This window comes from Hyaloscypha bicolor (assembly GCF_002865645.1).
Source record: "Hyaloscypha bicolor E unplaced genomic scaffold K444scaffold_87, whole genome shotgun sequence".
NCBI lineage: Eukaryota > Fungi > Ascomycota > Leotiomycetes > Helotiales > Hyaloscyphaceae > Hyaloscypha > Hyaloscypha bicolor.
The window spans coordinates 1,852,296-1,870,117 of record NW_020194589.1 but is presented as its reverse complement, the minus strand read 5'-3'; the positions used below and the strand labels follow the sequence as shown (position 1 = coordinate 1,870,117).

The following is a 17,822-nucleotide window of genomic DNA, read 5'->3' as shown; positions in this document are numbered from 1 at the left end:
GGGCATCTGTTAATGAATAGTTAAAATACTTACGCACTTTACAAGAGGATATTACCTATATATTAAGAGTCTTAGAGGTAAAAACCCCCATATCTATAGGCGACGGCAAGTACGGGATTATAATAGCCGTCTCTCCGGAGTCGTCCATACGTCTCAAAGGACAATTAGTAGCCCTGTAACCAAACTACGCCGCTGTTTGGGATTTCGAACCGTACCCGAAGGGCAAGGAGTGGGCAATCAAGCGCAGGCTAGAGAGACAAGGCCTGAACTTACTAGAAGGCTCGGTTCAAACTGGGGACAAAGTCTTTATATTTCCAATTCTGGAAAATAAATACTATAATATGCTCGATAAGTTGCGGTCATTAGTAGGAGGTCTTCCTATTATTCCTACTACATTAATAAGCGGCCTTCTTATTACTCCTACTAGTAGGAAAAGAGGAAAGTTTATCCGTATAGGGGCGTTTACCGTCTATTAATAGGATCGGGAGAACTTTATAAAAGATTTTTCTATTAAAGTTAATAATAGATTCTTTATAGAGAAAGAGAAAGACGGAAAGTATATTATAACTATTATTTAATAAAGATATAAATATAAATACGAATATTCTTTAAGAATAAAGTAGCTAAGTAGTATAGTAATTATAATTAGGATACTTGAACAGAGAGTAGAAACATGGCTGAGCATCCTGAGTACAGGGTAGGTCAAGGGTAATTAGCACCTGAGTAAAGCGGTAATGCGAACTAACTATATTAGATGTGAAGTAGGTTAGGTTTCGTCACAGTAAGAATTATGGGCGGGTAACTAATCTGTTACGGATTCTCAGTGCATAATGCTATAGGCTAAGACGTTTGCATAGCCTACGCACTCAAGAAATTTAATCTAGCCTTACCGAAATTGAATTGTTTATTATCCCCTGTTATTCCAAGCTTATATATAACTAATTACCTATTCTACTAGTCGGACTCAGCCGCATGTCTAGTATACTTGGGAGCATTAAATATTAATAAAACCGCCTAGCACCGAATTTAGACATAAGGCTATATATAAGTACCTGTATATTAAATCAGACCTTAGAAACGCCTAATGAGGATGCCTCAGAGCAATGCCCCAGAGTACTACCTGGTGAGGCTGTATTTCTAAGGCTGCCTAGTAGGGCTAGTTATAGGGCTTTTTACTATTGCCTGGAAATTAATGTATTTAGAGCGCTTGCCTCTCGACTCTTACTAAGAACTCAGATAATCCTGATCATATTAATTTACATACTGATTTTGACTCCTAACTTAGTTATAATCTGATACTATATATGAGCTCAGATAGAACAAGGCAAAGACGCAGCTCTTCCTTCCGCAAATCTCAATAGTATAACCTTAATAGATTGCCCCGTATTACTCGGTAATTAGTATAAGAGAACCACGTTAGTATTCTCTACTTTCTCAAAATTTTGCTATATTTGACTTCTTCTAGTTCTTTTAATATTAATACCTAAGATATCTGGGTCCCCTATTGCCTCGGCCAATTAGGTCTTTACCCGACCAGACCCATTCGACTCAAACCATCCATTCTTCAGAGCCGACCTGCGTCAAATCACCGGTTAGCAAGGGATACTAACCGGGGACTATAACCTTCCATAGCATAATAATATGTATCTGGCTTACCCGTCTCCAGAAGTACCAAATTGGCCTGTATTCATAGCCTACATTAAGTAGCTAAATGCAGAGGCAGACGATAATATATAGTATAAGATTATATATATCATACGTCAAGCTCATAATACGTATTCCAGAACGGGTATAATGGGAGAAATGGCTTTAAAAGAGCAGAAGTACTAACCTTCTTCTCTTCTTATATAGAAATAGTACAAGATAATAATGTTCCCGATCCTGTACTTAACGACCTAGGTAAGGAGTAATGCCGTCGGCTAGTAGCTGACTTCGAGCGGGCAATACGTACTATTAGCCTTCCACCCCCAGAGGTAGTCGTAACTTCCCCACTAGCCCGCACCCTTGAGACTACGCAACTAGGCATTATACCTCTCTTTTCCTCTATTTGCCCGATCGTCCTCGAGAGCCTGCGAGAGCGCTTTATAAATATGGAAAAAACACAGCGGTATAGTAAAAGGTAGATCGAGCAGAATTTCCCTGTATTTGATATGGATCACGTGGACGAATTAGATTAGCTTGGGATAATATATAATAGCTCGGACCATACAGAAACCTATAAGGCTTGCTAGTAGCGTATATAAGGAGCTTTGGCGTATGTATTTGAGAACTATAGACGCGCCTCGGTTATTCTGCTTATATCGCACTACTACGTGGAGCAGACTATCCAGCGCGAGATTACCGGGTGGGATGTACCCAAAGAAGAGCGAAAGGGAACTATTGAATTCTTTGTCGGAGATACGGGAGGATATGTAATTGTAGTAAAGGGAACAAGAGGTTAGATAGGTATTAATAGTACTAATGGGAAATAGCGTGGAATTTGGCTATGGTTTATTAGGGAGATTAAAAGCTGTCTGGGCTATATATAATGAGTTTCGTTAAAGAAGTTAGTAGTTTAGTAAGATAGAATATAGCAATAGTAGTAACTTAGGTTCTCTATTTATATGGGTTTGATTTCTCCGGTTCCGTCATGGTCTCGCAACAGCCCCTACCTTTACTTTAAAAGCTTTTGTCCTAGCCTTTAATTCTATAATTCGACATAGTCTCGTGGGTTTATTAGTAGCAAGTATACTTGAAGATTATTCCTCCAAGTATTCAATGTCCTATCTTTAGTAGTTAAAGCAAGACCTGCTAAGCTATGAGGCAGGTACAGAATTATATTACAAATCTACAAGTAAACTATAATATAACGCACCGCCTACTGCTCCGTTCTACCTATAGACTAATACGCGCATTAGTCCTCTCGAGCCATATAGAAAGTATTATTTCCCGCCACCAGGCCATTGCCTCTATTATATACTGCGTCCTATAGTTATAAGCCACCTTGCCAGGTCTCCCCTCACAATACGGCTGACCATGTCTCGCAGAGGTTGCCCTATTATACCTATACCCCTAGCCAGGTAGCGTGGTATGGCGTTTCCCTCCTACTAACCAATACGCCGCTTTATCTTTACCCACTATCTCCCTGTGTATTTATAGTACCGGCTTTCTATATAACCAGGACCTGGCTGCCTGTGGACTCGGTCGTCAGGTCGGCAGTAGCTAGTGCCGTAGTCATACTTCAAGAATCGAAAACACGCTGGATCTGGCTATTGGCCGATCTTGACCGGAATTACGTAAGCGCTATAATAGTCATATTCGTAATACTCGAGTCAATTATCGTGATTCGGACGGTCCTCGTAGAGTGGTCGGTATTGCATTGAGCCACTAGTTACCCTAACCCTACTCTTCATGCCTAAACGCACTTACGAATCTCCTATCACGCTCGCCCTACTAATCCTACCCAGGGATCGTGTTCTTGTTCCTTCCCTCTCCTAGCAAGTGCCAGCTTTCCGCCGGCCTTGAATCTCCTCGTGCGACCACGCTCAACCAAATACCCCCTTCCATTCAACCTTCCCTTAATAAGTGCTCGAGTCTATCTCTTAACAAATGCCTAGTACTACCCCTTGACAAGTGACGGGCAGGCCGCCTTGCAATACCTCCAGATTACAGATCTGTACTCGTAAGCTGAGCGTGAAAATTCTGTACCCTTACTAGAGGTGTCCTCTCGACGAAGTAGGCAACGATTCCACTGACCTCTAGTCGCTCACGACTAGTCCCAGCCTGCACTACGGGGAGGTGAGAGTCGTCGCAGGCTATATCAGACTATAGCTAGCTTATTATGAAGCGTTATAGTAATAACTAAACCGCCAGCGGTTATTTCAGTAACCACAGCCTACCTGGGCTCAGCCACAATAGCCTGTACGCTAGCGAAAAAGTAAGTGGCAATGCCAGGAAATGCCTAAAGCTATATAACAATCGTCCAGGTAAGGATAGATACTAATATCCGCGCCACGGCTAGGCTTAAAGGCCCCTAGGTCTAAATAACTGCGCTGCCCTCCATGTGGTGGTAAGAAGGCCCCGCTACCCAGTTATTGTTCTGGGACCGTTTGAGCATGGTGAGGTCCTCCTAGTACAGCCTCATATCCGCTAACGATTTATGAACCTCTGGAAGCCCAACTACTCTAACCTTTGGGCACTGACAGATTTAATCGAGTACACTATAGCGTTTTTGCGATAGCCGATCCCCTTTTAATCATTGGTAGTCTAGCGGCGGGGTTGCAGCTCGTATTAATGACTATACAGGCTTTGCTTGCCACTATTAAGCTAATAAAGAACCTAAAAGAGATACCTGACAGGCTTGCGGTTCTCTTAAACGAAGTGGACGACTCCATATCGCGCCTCTATTATAGTTGCAACGCCGGCTCCCGAATTTTTCAGAGCCTGGATCCTCCTCAAATGAATCGTCTATCTCGGTACGCGGTCGCACTTCGCCTAGCCTTGGAAGACATCTATAACATGTTAACGCCATTATTCGGTAATAACCAAGGCAGGGTCAGGCCTGTTCGATATCTGTGGAGATCTCTCGTATCTCTTAAAATAGAAAAAGAGCTACCAGAAAAGCTACAGAGGCTGAACCGTCTTAATATAGAAGTGGTTCGGGAGCTTGGAATCGTTAGGCTGGAAACACAGTTAGCCACCAGTGGGCTTGTTATAGCAAGTGGCGCGGCTTCGAGTCAGGGTTTCTCCAATATCAAAGCTAAAATAAACTCGCTGCAAACGGATTTTCGGAATTTTACCATATTGGTATAACGGGCATATATTATAACGGCCGAAACCCCCAGTTACCTTACTACTATTATGCAAGAGGGAAGTGTTACTAGAGAAGAAGGCTCTCGGAAGAGCGGTTGCGGGTCAAGCAGCAGTTCAAGCTCTGGCTCGAGTATCATGTCGGAAGCGATATTATACGCTTAAGGGCCATTAGAGATAGCAAGAGTCTCACAGGAACGGGCAGAACAGATACTTCGCTATCTTTCGGGGACTACTAAAATCAGTACTACGGCCGGACTTCGTATAATGACGCCCGGCGACCTCCCAAGTACAAACCTCGATTATATCCTCTTTAGTATCCGGACATTTTATACGATAGGAAACTTTGACTTATCTCCTATCGTCATAAGGCCGAAGTTCTGGAAAGATACCGACCTCGGAATTTACTTAATAAAGGTTTCGGAGGGTTTGCAGCGCGGCGCAAGCCAGAGCCAGACTCGAGGATTCCGGATTCTCAAGGCATTAACAGCGGCCGCAGCAAATACCATGAGTAAAGGCACGGCCAGTATCCTTATTGAGCTTCTGAGCACATTATCGCCTGTAAATACCACCACATGCCCGTACATACGAGAAGGCTTGCTTTAATATCTGTGTGAACTAGCGCGGGAATAGCTGCCACCCAGCCATCCAATCGCACTCGTCATTAACAAGCTAAAGAACGACAATGGCGAGAAAAACGTGACGCTTCGGGCGCTAGACTTTATTATCGAGCGCCTCCGGTCCACGCTTGGTCCTATCCATCCGTTAATGCAGCTTGGAACTTATTGGCTATATGAACTCCTGCACCGGAGCGGCAACTTCACCGAGGCGCTACGGGTAGCCGGCGACGGCATCCAGGTAATCCGCGCCCTTCTGGGGCCGGGCTCGTTACAGGAACACTGGCTATTGCGTCCACGTGAGCACGTATACATGGACCAGTGCGATTGGGTTGCAGCACTAAGTATATACTTTGATATCGTGGGACAGCGGCTCGACGGGCCGAACCCGGATCCACTATACCATAATAAGTACGCAGTCATAATAATAGAGGATATCGCCAAGACGTACGAGTATACGGGGAACGTGGATCAGGCCATTACATGACTCAAGCAGGCTACTATAAGTGGTGGCATGGTATAGGGACAGAGCGAGGCCCTAGCGTATATTCACGATAAGCTAAGGGAGTTACTAAAGCAGATTGGCAAGGAGGATGAGTTCAAGCTTTGGACCGCATCATGAATCTGTCTTTACATAGGTGTTGTCAACCCATAGCACGTGCCGTTAGTGCTTGAGCTCTCAATAACCACCAAAGCACCCTCGAACGGGGTCGGACGGCGCAGAACAATCACACCTCCTATACTAAGCGCATTACTTGAGCAACTTATCGAGAAACCCGAACTATACCAAGGTGAGATGGCCATCTTTCTCTACGATGAGTTCGAGGTTGTAGTAACTCCCACTATCCATAGCCAGCATTAATAGAACGAGCAATACGAGATGCGAGAGATCTAAAAAGTTTTGCCTCCCCGGTCAGCTCCCCAGATTCTAGTACACAGGACACAGTAACTGGGTATCATGCAGCAACCTTTAACGGAGGTGCCCAGGTACTACAGAGTACACGGGATGACAAAGGAGCTACGGCGTCAGCTCCAAAAATGGACGAGGTGGTCTGTGCTCACAATCTTTTTAAGCGAAAGGGGGCGAAGCCGATTTTGCAAGTAACTGTACCCTAGGAATTGCGCTGCTGCCAGAGTTGCGCCACCGCCAGAGATTTGGAGGGTGCCTGATTTTGAGGTGCCTGATTTGGAGGGTGTCTGATTTGGAGGGTGTCTGATTTGGAGGGTGTCTGATTTGGAGGGTGTCTGATTTGGAGGGTGTCTGATTTGGAGGGTGTCTGATTTGGAGGGTGTCTGATTTGGAGGGTGAGGGTGTCTGATTTGGAGGGTGTCTGATTTGGAGGGTGTCTGATTTGGAGGGTGTCTGATTTGGAGGGTGTCTGATTTGGAGGGTGTCTGATTTCGAGGATGCCAGTCTAGGTACGATAGAAAGACACCTGGCCGGCTTTCAGCGCGTCGCTTAAGTGGGAGACGTCTCCCAAGCCTAACTAATCGCGTAGTTCGTCATTCCGAGAACGCCAGAATTCCTCGTCTCGAAACTTCCCCTCTCAAGAAGCGATGAATGAGGAGCGCCCCTCCAACTCAAACACCCTCCAAATTAGACCCCCTCCAAATCAGAGGGGTTCAAAGTTGACTCCCAAGGGGACCAGTTCATGCTCTCTGTTTCCCATTATGATAGACATCTTCTACAGCTGTGGAGGGATTCCCTTGATCGGGCGTGTCCCTGATAATCGAGTGCACGCCCTAAGAGACGCAATGTAAGAAAAATTATTATCTTTTTGAAGAATCAACCACGCCTTGAATCAGTATACAAATCAGAACCTGGACTTCACAGCAGTGCTTTACTTCCCAATCCTAAGATACATCCTCGTCGACATCGGTATTCTTTTAGCGAGCTTCTACTAATACCAGCTATCCACTCATCTGAAACCCGTTGGTAGTAATTTCTGCTTCCATGAAGTTTTGAAGATAGGGGTTTAGAGCGGAGGTGGTGCTGAGTTGAATGGTCCGCTGCAAGGTGGTGAAGAGCGTGTAATACCGTATGTCTGTATATACCAGTCTGGGATATCTTTGGTGATCTGTCCTCCCAAAAGAATATCCGACCGTACAGAGACATAATTGTTCAACGGCCCTTCAATCCAGTCGATGAAAAGAGTTATATTTCCACTCGTAAATTTCTTGCTGCGACTCGCCGCCCCGAACAAAGTTTGCCCGAGTTCTAGCCTCGAGGCTGCCTCTGGACCTGTCATTCCCTCGAAAAAGCTGCCTTTTGCTACCGTGTCCAGGAGGCTCTTCCAATCTTGGTTTGGGAAATCTAGTTTTGCTCCGGCTGACAAAAGCACACGAATCTCATCCTCACATCCTAGCGCCACAGCACATTGCAGCGCATTTCCGAAGTACGGGTCCCTGATTTGAACATTGGCATGATGGGTGATGAGTTGCTTCAGAGCATCTAGGCGTCTCCACACCACAGCCAAATGTATAGCTGGCAGTCCGCCAGATCTGAACCCGTTCGGATCTGCTCCATGACTGAGCAGTTTCTCAATAACTGCATGATCACGCTCAGAGTCCGTACCTCCCCTCACGGCCATCGCTAGAGGCCAATAATCGATTTTCTGGCAGCGAGACAAGAGATCCGGTATCTGGAGAAGGAAATCGAGGGCCCCATCTCGGTTGCACCGGATCGCTATGTCAAGCGCGCATGGAAATTCTTCATTTCCAAGGCAGACGTCTGCACCTGCACCGAGTAGGATCTTCATGCCTTCAAGGAACTGGATGAGGCAGGCATGGTTCATGGCCGTGCCGACGAGACAGTCTCCAGTGGCGTTGGGATCTGCGAGCTTGTTGGTCAACAGGAAGGTCATTATCTCACTGAAGCGCTCTTCTACCACGTAGTGTAGAGGGGGCTCCTCTGCTCGTGGAGAAGGATATTGAGTTAACTGTTTTAACTGCTTGAAGGATTTGCTTTCGCCAGATAGAACAAGCCGTACTAATTGCCGCAATGAAGTAGGCCAGTTCGCCTGCCCGATGTTTTCAGCCTGTCGGAGACCGTAGCGTGCAGCGTACGTGCACAGCGGTAGTTTTAAAGGAAGGGAATCTCTATCTTTGGCTCTTCCACTCTGGCTGGAGTAGATATGATATCGAAGGCAAGCTTCCGCAAGCTGTATAGGTGCTGTTGTTCTGTTCAACGCAAAACCTGACGATGGTCGCGTCTTGATCTCCTTTGAAGTCAAATACTGAAGCAATGTGAAATGAGTGAGGACGACGACTTGGAGTGTCTCTTTATGAGACCAATCTTTCGAAGCGCTCTTGGTCTGAATATCAAGAAGCCCGGGAAGTAAGTAGAGGACATCGAGAGGATCGGCGAATTTCTCATCCTCATTGATTAGAGGAGTGGTATAATCTGCTTTATAGACTTCAACCTGATGATCTACATCTGAAGACGCATCAGCATCTGTAGTTAGATCAATTAGAGCAGCCTCCGCAAGCTCAGTGATAGTTAGAGGTATTGGCGAGAAAGCAACCCAGGTCAATATACGGATAGCTAGCTGGCGTTGATTCGCTCTCAATTGGGAAAAGGCTCTGTCGTAGGTCGCATACAAACCCTTTGGAAGGCTAGCGAGGGTATCATCCACAAGCTTGACGGTGATAGGACGTCGAAAAGAACTGAGCTGCAATGAGACATAATGAAATCTATTAGGGCAGAATGATCATTAGTTCATGGCACATAAACTAAGGCAGTGCATGGGCAACATACACACCGTCTGCCTTTTCAATAAGCTTTTCTCTAATCTTTTTCTTAAGATGGTCTGGCAGTTTGTCAAATTTCGCACCCTTGAGTTCGTGGTCAATAAAAAGACTGATGTCGTCGCTGACTTTAGATGAATAGCTTGCTGTCCCTAGATCAATGACTCTAGCTCTAGGGCTTTGGAGGTCCTTGATTGATGCTTCGATGTCGTACTCAAGCCGGCTTGTCATTAACATGTGGAGGTTGTCCAGGTCCCATCCTCGAATTATCTGCAGCAGTTCAAGTAGTTTACCACGTCGATCCTTTGTCAGGCCTTCTTCTCCAGTTTCCTCGTCGTCTTCTGCGTTTGGACACTCGTCTAATCCATCGATGATAAAATATGTCCTTGTGAAATCGCGCGATGCTAAACGCAGTGCATCTTGCAGCTCCCTCTGTGGTGGGTCTCGGCCCTTGTCTTGATATTTTCGGAGATCGAGGAGAGACTTCGGTCTATCTGGACGACATCCAAATAGCTGTGCGATCAACGATTTGGTAAGGTTGGTTCTAGTCCAAGTTTCCTTGTCCTTGAAGCTGATGTAGAAGTATGCTACTGCGGTAAATGGGTCCTCCTTGTAACTTTCCTCGAGGTTTTCAATAGCAGTTGAGCTGTCAAATTCGTTAATTCGTCAATTGTCGAACAGCAGTCTCCAGTTGTTGTACGAACCTTAGAATCGATTTCCCTGCACCGGCTTAGAAGGTGGATAAGTTAGCATAGATTGCCTGGTTTCAGATACGTAAGAAATGAAATTACCTTTACCATGAACCCATAGAAATGAGTTGGGCTCGCGCTTCCAGTCCATGAAATCGTCGTCATCAAGGATCCAACTGCGAGTAGAGGATATTCCACGCTTTTCAATAGCAGCATCGTAGTAAAATGACGGCTTTACTTTATGTAACCAATCCAGAATTTCTCTGCGCTCCTGATCCTTTTGTGCTGTAGCAACAAGGTCGTAGAATCGTTTCATCTCTGTTTCAAGCGCTTTCAATTGCTCCAGGTTTTCCTCGTGCTGTTTCCTTCGTACCATCCACTCTTCTTGCAAAGAGAAATGCTGCCAGAGTTCTTCAATAGACTTAAGCTCGTCATTCCTTTTACTAATATCAGCAACCATTTGATCCCAATCCTGCCACTTGGTCGCGTCTTGTACCCATTGCTTGGCTGTGTTCCCCGAGAGAAAGCAAATGTATGTGGCTTGGAAGGTAATTATTTGCATATACAAGTTTCTGAAGGTCTTTCTATACTCAGTGTGTGGCAATGTGGAGGTGGCTTGAGTCTTCTCGCTAGTTGTGGAACTTGTGGACTCGTAACGGCTGTGATAAACAGCTTCTCGAATGGAACACTCGCGCACGATGCTTGCGATCTTTTCCAACCCCAGGACTCGGGCTGCGTCCTGGTGAGAAGGAGTCAGTATGAGCTGGGTTGGGTTTGTTAGCACGAGCGTTGTAAGTTTCACTGAGCAGCCAAAGCGTTACTTACTGGGAGAAGCAAACACACTCCAGCCCATGCAAGAGATGCTGGAGGAGACGCTGCAACTGCGGTACCGACGTAGTCTTTTGCCCATTCGACGGTGCTGACCACCGGCTTGACGAGATCTTTTACTGCAAATTCACGGCCAAGAAACTCCTTCTTCCACTTTCCATCTTCAATCTCTTGCTTCTTTTCATTTGCAATCCTCGCCATTTGCTCACGTCGCTCGCCCTTGTCTCTCGACACTTTGCCAACTCCAGAATTACCCGAGAGCACACTCTGGTACTCAGTAATCATTTTGGAAGTGGACTTGTCCTTGGCCAACTCATCATAGGCTTCATCCCAGAGCTCGGATATGGATGGGAGGGTGTTTGTCTGCGGTTTTAAGAGACTGCCCAACTTTGGCTGTTCCTTCGGAATGGGTTTTGGCTCTGGGGTGGGGAGAGCCGGAAGGTCATCAGCCGGTTTGTCCTGCACCAGGGCATTTGAATGTGGAGGAATCGAGGCAGTAATCGCTTTCCCGGCCGGATTCTGAGCGCTATTAGGTAGCTCCGCTGCCTCCGGTGAGTCAATAAGACGTGGGTGAGTTGATGGAGGATCTATATCGAGTGTCGGCTCTGGCCTCTTGTCCTTCGGCTTGAAGAGACGGCTGATAAAGCCTTTCCGCTTCTTCGGGGGCTGGTTTGTTGGTTTCATCCCGCTAAAACGGTGGACTGGTAGCAGCACTAACTTTCTTGGGGTTGAAAGGCAAAATGTAGAAGGCCAAGGTAAAAAGACACTCTTGCGATGCGTTGCGAAAGAAGTGCGGGGTTTTTGCGTTTTGCACCAGCCACACAAATGCAGCTGAACATGATTGATAGATACGATATCCATTAGTATTGGCGGAATTTTCAGCCACTCCTGCGTGACAGCCAAATTGATTTTTGTATGCATGAACATAGAACTTGGCCGAAAGTAAATGGAAATTAAGTCGAAACTTTAATGAAAATGTTACATCTCTCCTCTGCGTGGCCAGATAAAGCTTTGCTTTGGCTATAGAATATACTAGCATAGTGTTGGGTCTTTATAAGGCAAGTGGAAGAGCAACGCTGCTGGGGCTTTCCTCAGGCTCGGCAACGATTAGTCAGTCATCAATTGTTCATCGATCACTTAGAATATTACCCCACTATTGCGATCGACTCTAGGCATTAATGAATGATAAATAGTGACGGAGAGATCCTGCATGCCCAGCCTATATTGTACTTTGGAGACATTGTAGCCTTGGGATGACATCGTTTATCTTTGGACCTAATGGACTAGGAGACTGAAATGAGACGGTCTGTGTCTGACTAATTTCTGGTGCGAGATGAAGTACAAGTTGAAGGGAGAAATGATGTCGTCGATGAATTAGGTTTGCTTGAGCTATGAATTTTTTGATGTGCAATGGGGTTATATATAACCTGTGATGGCGCTTGACACGTCCGGCAGATTGAAGCGCCAGGTCTGCCTGCGAGGCTGGAAGATTGGGGAAGAGGTGTCGACAATCCGCTGTGAATGTGCATCCTGGGCACACGAGGCTTGTTTGGCCAAGTCCGTTTTCAAGACGGGCGGCTGCCCTATGTGCAGGAGGTCGATTTTCTTGATCGATGATGAGAATGTCCTTGCGCGGGAGGAGCTACAGAGAAGGCCAGACGGCTGTTAGAGAATGGGATCCAGCATTCTCACAGGAGGCGCGGAAGTCTGCGAATATGGATGGAGAACGCGCCACACTTGCACCCAACAGCTGTGAAGAGGCCTGGCGTAAGTGCGCACGCATGAGTGAAGATGTTAAGGAGGTCGGATTCGGACGACGGTGCACGGCAGGCTTGCAGGCATTACGGAGTTGAATGCGCCTGTCGATGCAAGACGTGGTAACAAGAAGCGGTTAGGACCTCAGGGAAATGACCGCAGGTCGGCGGAATCTTAGCCGATACCATAGCCATGAGACGGCGATGGCAAGGGAGGGAGTTTGGCGATCGTGGTATGAGAAAGGTGGGGGGAGAGGGGGTGGTGTGGGAGCGGCTTCTGGATCTGTAGTATCTCTCCTGTAGCCACGTCCCAGACCCCGTACTGTATTATCCCATGAACCGGATACTAGCTGAACACAGGCTATGCAAGCCACATACACGAGGCAAAGCCTCCAGCTTACGAAGGGTATTACTAACCAAAACGGATTAATTTTCGGAACAACGAAACGCCGAAGGCCACGCGCTCTCTTCTCTTCGAAGAACCTTCTTATTTTAGCTTCCACTAAAATTTCGAAGGCAAACGATTGCCAAGGATTGATTAGTCTCATGCGAGATCCCGTCATATGGGCCCGAGCTCGGGTCCTCCCGGTAACCGAAGCGGGACCAGCCTCGTCATCAAGCCCAATCCGCGAGGCTGAAGCGAATGACATGTTAAGTTAGCACACTAAGATAGTTCCGGCGTCGAGATTCGAAGGGTTTGTACATAGCAACGTATTCAGGATGAATCTTTTCTGCTCTTAAATGTAGTTGGGTCGGCGCTGCTGAAATGTCTTCTCCGAATTTTCAGACGACCATCATGACCCTTCAAGAACCAACCAGGCTCACAAGCTCCTCCTTTCGCGGTGAATTCTTCAAGAAAGCGTGCTGGGACAATCAGAACATATAGGAATTGAGGATTCAACTAACTCACCGACAGAAGTTCTTAGGCACCATTGCAAGTCGATGATTCGATTAGGCAATGTTTGAGCTTTGTGAATCGGGCTACTGCTGAACATAGTGGGAAATTCTGGAGTCTTGATGGGAGACCGGAGGCTGTTGTGCAGTGGGCACGAAGCCCACTTGAGCTGAAGGGAGAGGGAGACTAAAAGGCCACATTGTAATAGTACACGCGTAACTTAGCAAACACTTGTTGCTGCATCAACCTTCACACGAACAGCAGAAGCAAAAGAGAATGAGTTGAGATATTGATTCATCAAGTCAACCCACCCGGCATTGAGCCAGGCATCGCGTACTCCTCTCCGCGTGCTCTCCTTCTCCAGCGTAAACCTTCAGCCTCTCACTCTCAACTTTCGCCCTCTGCTCCGCCTCGACCTCTCTCCTCGCCTCCTTCCCCTTCGCCCTCCCCAAACTTTCCCTCTCAACACCAATTCCCTCCTCCCCACCCCTCGTATTCTTCTTCCGCTGCCACAAACTCGGCAACTCGATCTGCTGAAACCTTGGCTCCACACACCGTTTATCAAACCACATATGCAACCTCTGCTCTACTAACTGTGCGATCTTCGGCACATCCTGCAATCTACTCCTCGAACCCACCAGACTCCTGATACTCAAATCCAATCTATAATTATCCAAGAAACTGAACGCCAACGTCGTAGCATTCCCAGCCGTCCCCGGCACAAAACTAATACTCAATGTCCCCGAAAACCGCACCATAGAAACCGCCAACGCAACAGGCAAGATAGTAACTAGCGGTTTCGGGTAGTTAAGTAAAAGTTTCGTCTCCAGCGCCAGCGTAATAAAATCCGCCAAATCAACATCCATCCTGGCCTGCAACCGTCCATATTCCCTCTCCCCCGCCTTCCCACCCTTCCTCACATCCCCCAATACTAGCCCATCCTCATTTACAGGTATCACTCTACAATTACTGAAGATCGGGAAGTCCTCCCCGAGACTTAGCTCCGTGATCTTGATCTCATCTAGGAAATCGGGGCGTGAGTTCGAGTTCAGTGCCTGCGTGAGCGAAGTGAGGATCGCGTTATCGTGATGTGCGTCGGAGCGGAACTGCGCGATGGTTTGCGCGATTAGTACGTTGAACCAGTCGAGGCTCTCTGGCTAGTGCGCGTCGATGTTATAGTACGTTTTGCTGAGGATCGTGTTCGTTATTAAGGGCGGCGGGTTTCTTAGTACGGAGCTGCGCTTTTTTTGTAGTGTGCTGTTTTGTGTGGAGGATGGTATTGTCGGGCGGAGGGAGAGGAGTGAGCGTTTGTGTGCGAGGGTTCGAGAACGTCGTTCTGTGGCGCGGAGGGAGGCGGTTACGTCGGCGGAGGGGGGGTCGCCGAAGATGAAGAATTTTATGAAGGCCCCTAGCAGTAGGACGACGGAGAGTTGGCCGAGGAGTAGGCCTTGTGTGAAAGAGAGTCTGTAGGTGTCAGCCTTGCGTCGTCGGCGGATCTTGGGGAGCTTACGAGGATTCGGGCTTAGGGAGTGGAGGCACATTTGCTGTGGCCATTTGATAGGGAATCTTCGACCTCTCCTGAGATCTGGGGAGGAATTGGGGTCGTGGTTGACTGGTGAGGCCAGCCCATTCACTGAAGTGTGGTCAAGACATTGAAACGACGCGAGAGAAATTTGGAGCGAGGCTGCGACGTCATTGGCACAGCGAGACGAGGCTGAGAGCCCAGGTTTCCTAACTTACATCCGCTACAGAGTATCTCCATTTTAAGGGATGTTGCTCCATCGATAATTCTCTATTAAAAAAAGCACAATTGATTATCAGTTATTCCACGTGACAATCAGGCCACTTTAAGTTCATTCCCTTCCGAAGTGGCTTTGATCTGCGCCCCGATTCACGGTCCTACTCATTGACTATCGAGATCCTAAGACATTCTGTGCAAGCTAACTGAATCGAGATAGCCACGAACCATTTTGTGGGTATCTAATTATCCAATAGCCTTCGAATGGCAGTTATACAAAAAAACGCCCGTTTAGTAACATGTAACAAAGCAGGGCGGCTACGATTAAAGACCGTCAATAGTCAAGGGATTACAAGTGAGCTGCGAGAAGGTTTTTTGTTGCAAGTCGCAAATTTTATAGGAGGCCTCCTCCTTACCCGTACTCTCTATATTCTTCTAATTAATATCTTTTACTAACATATTCAAAGTTTTGTTGCGATCGCAAAGAGGGCGAATGCGGAGGAAAGTGTACCCCTATTGGATAGGGAAGTGCCGCCGTTAGGCTATAAGAATCAGACCACATTTCCCTGATCTCAAGTACAACATGTAACAAAATTATTTAAGAATGGTCTTATCTATAAATGTTACGGTGGGGACTTGTCTGCGAGAAGCATCTAAATTGGTATTTCTAAATAGAGAAGTCTGTATTTTCACTGCGGTTAAAGTATGGTAAATGCTTCTAATATCTGACATTCCAAAAAGCTGTAATCCGCATCTTGATTTGGGCATTCCAAAATTACCCCTTGAGATATATTACCTATCCGCATTCTTCTAAGTCAATATTTTCTGTTATCGCGTTATTAGTATACGGCTGTACTTTTCGACAATTTATCATGTCTCACTTTCCACTATTGCACCGGTAATTACACCGTCCCCAGAGCTCGGCGATTGCCATTGGAGTACAAGGGAGTAGATAGATGTATGGCGATAATAGATATTACAGCCCGACCTCGAGTTCTAATAGACGCTTAAGAGATTAAGGTATACCCTCTCCCCTTTAACGTTTCCTCTCCTTATAATATTAATTACGGTTATAATCCCGCAGCCGCCTATATAACTGCCCTCCCTCGCGATTCCGCTATCTCCGTAGGGCTTTCCGAAGAATAGTAAGCGCTACCATAGGCGGAGACCTCAATCGACGTTAATAGCGGCGATGGCATGAGCGATACAGGCTACGAAACAGATAGCGTTAGTACGGCGTCGATATCGTTAGTATCGAGTATTAGGGACTACGTATTCGAGAACGGTCGTTAATACTACCGGTTTTACGAAGGGAGCTATAACTTTCCGAATAATGACCCAGAGCAGGACAGGGAGGATGTGGCACATGCTCTAATAGCAAGCTTCTGCTACCGACTCCACTTTGCATCTATAGGGAGAAATCCACAAAATATTCTTGATATGGGTACGGGAACTGGAATATGGGCCATTGGCAGTAAGGCAATCTACGAACGTCAGAGGGGACCCAGGCTGACTTCTCTGTAGTGGGAGATTAATACCCTAGTGCCAATATTTTAGGCGTCGATCTAAGCCCTATTCAACCTCTCTGGGTTCCTCCGAACGTTAGATTTGGAGTTAACGACGTCGAAAGTCCATGGCTTTACCCCCAAATCACTTTGACTATATACACTCTCGACACATGGTTATGGCCATTCGGGATTGGCCTAAACTGATGCGCCGGGCATTGAAGTGAGTCTAGTGTGCTATAATCAGGTCTAGGTATCTTCTGACGTTAAAAGCAGCCACCTCAAGCCGGGAGGATGGATGGAGACGCAAGAGATCCACCACCGCCCCTGTTGCCGCAATGGGAGCATGCCACCAGATCATCCAGTCGCGCAATACTGGGGCCTTGTTAGCGACGGACTCGCCGGCTTGGGTATCGACTCTGACGCGACATTGCTACTGGCCGACATGTTGCGCGATGCAGGATTCATTAACGTAACGACAAGAATATTCGACGTCCCGATAGGCAGGTGGCCGAAGAATAAGACGTTGAAGCTAGTAGGGTCATATTAGAGGGCAATCCTACTTGATGGTGCCCAGCCGATTGCGCTTGGGCCGATGACGAGGGGCTTGAAGTGGAGTCGAGAACAGGTAGAGATGCGGTTAGTGGAAGTGAGGAGAGCGTATATGGATGAGTGGGTTCATAGTTACATGCCGTTATATATAATCTGTGGGCAAAAACCTGAGGAGGGCATGAGTCTGGGGATATAGATGGCAGAGATGATATGAGGAGAGGGGATTGTTGTGAGAGTGTGATTTGGGTTTTGTAGGTTCAGGTATGGTTTTCGAGGATCACTGGGTTATCGATAGTACGGGAGCTGCGGCGATTTTCAGCCACAAAAGCCACAAAACAGGTCCGCCTTGGATTTCAGTATCACCTGACCCAACTCACGTGTCACCACAATCACTAGCCGGCTGGAGCCTTCGATACGCCCCGACCCCTCCAAAACCGTTCAAAGATAAATTGCCCAGACGCCAGCCGGGATTAAACGTGACATACAGAAATTTTTATATGGAAACATTTTGATTTATTTGATTTTTGTTGCATATCGCAATACTCCAGAGAAGATTCGTAGGCCAGATTTCATTAACGGGACGGGAAAACCATTTTCCTATTAGCTAGCCAGCGTGACCCGCATACTCCTCGGCAATAATTGAAAATAACGAATCTCCTCGATCTGCAGTACCAACTTCTATTATTACTACGCCAGGTATTACCATATA

At 46.8% G+C, this 17,822-nt stretch overlaps 6 protein-coding genes across 6 annotated transcripts; 3 read left to right on the top strand and 3 right to left on the bottom strand.

The window, feature by feature from the left end:
- Positions 1-2,603: 2,603 nt before the first annotated feature.
- On the top strand, positions 2,604-6,462 carry K444DRAFT_653159 (uncharacterized protein; the record flags this gene model as incomplete). Its single annotated transcript, XM_024885862.1, has 7 exons — positions 2,604-2,607; positions 4,220-4,785; positions 4,849-4,921; positions 4,955-5,369; positions 5,433-5,704; positions 5,744-5,871; positions 5,929-6,462. The coding sequence occupies 7 exons, from the start codon at positions 2,604-2,606 to the stop codon at positions 6,025-6,027; spliced, it is 1,557 nt and encodes a 518-aa protein (XP_024735777.1). The 3' UTR covers positions 6,028-6,462.
- On the bottom strand, positions 5,933-6,462 carry K444DRAFT_613672 (uncharacterized protein). The gene has a single exon (XM_024880398.1). It carries the CDS (start codon positions 6,207-6,209, stop codon positions 6,036-6,038), a length of 174 nt encoding a protein of 57 aa, XP_024735776.1. The 5' UTR covers positions 6,210-6,462; the 3' UTR covers positions 5,933-6,035.
- A 919-nt stretch (positions 6,463-7,381) lies between these two features.
- On the bottom strand, positions 7,382-11,353 carry K444DRAFT_630533 (uncharacterized protein; the record flags this gene model as incomplete). Its single annotated transcript, XM_024883227.1, has 5 exons — positions 7,382-9,098; positions 9,163-9,798; positions 9,857-9,881; positions 9,944-10,604; positions 10,667-11,353. The coding sequence occupies 5 exons, from the start codon at positions 11,351-11,353 to the stop codon at positions 7,382-7,384; spliced, it is 3,726 nt and encodes a 1,241-aa protein (XP_024735775.1).
- Positions 11,354-11,974: 621 nt separating this feature from the next.
- K444DRAFT_417414 (uncharacterized protein) lies at positions 11,975-12,424 on the top strand. The gene has a single exon (XM_024872679.1). The coding sequence runs from the start codon at positions 12,102-12,104 to the stop codon at positions 12,336-12,338; it is 237 nt and encodes a 78-aa protein (XP_024735774.1). The 5' UTR covers positions 11,975-12,101; the 3' UTR covers positions 12,339-12,424.
- A 1,191-nt stretch (positions 12,425-13,615) lies between these two features.
- K444DRAFT_653158 (uncharacterized protein) lies at positions 13,616-14,967 on the bottom strand (the record flags this gene model as incomplete). Its single annotated transcript, XM_024885861.1, has 4 exons — positions 14,829-14,967; positions 14,501-14,782; positions 13,704-14,467; positions 13,616-13,668 (listed from the first exon to the last, which is right to left on the bottom strand). The coding sequence occupies exons 1-4, from the start codon at positions 14,870-14,872 to the stop codon at positions 13,616-13,618; spliced, it is 1,143 nt and encodes a 380-aa protein (XP_024735773.1). The 5' UTR covers positions 14,873-14,967.
- A 1,286-nt stretch (positions 14,968-16,253) lies between these two features.
- Positions 16,254-17,465, top strand: K444DRAFT_724578 (S-adenosyl-L-methionine-dependent methyltransferase; the record flags this gene model as incomplete). The annotated part of the gene is made up of 6 exons (XM_024888627.1): positions 16,254-16,287; positions 16,369-16,530; positions 16,614-16,657; positions 16,687-16,784; positions 16,838-17,068; positions 17,114-17,465. The coding sequence occupies 6 exons, from the start codon at positions 16,254-16,256 to the stop codon at positions 17,307-17,309; spliced, it is 765 nt and encodes a 254-aa protein (XP_024735772.1). The 3' UTR covers positions 17,310-17,465.
- Between the last annotated feature and the right edge of the window lie 357 nt (positions 17,466-17,822).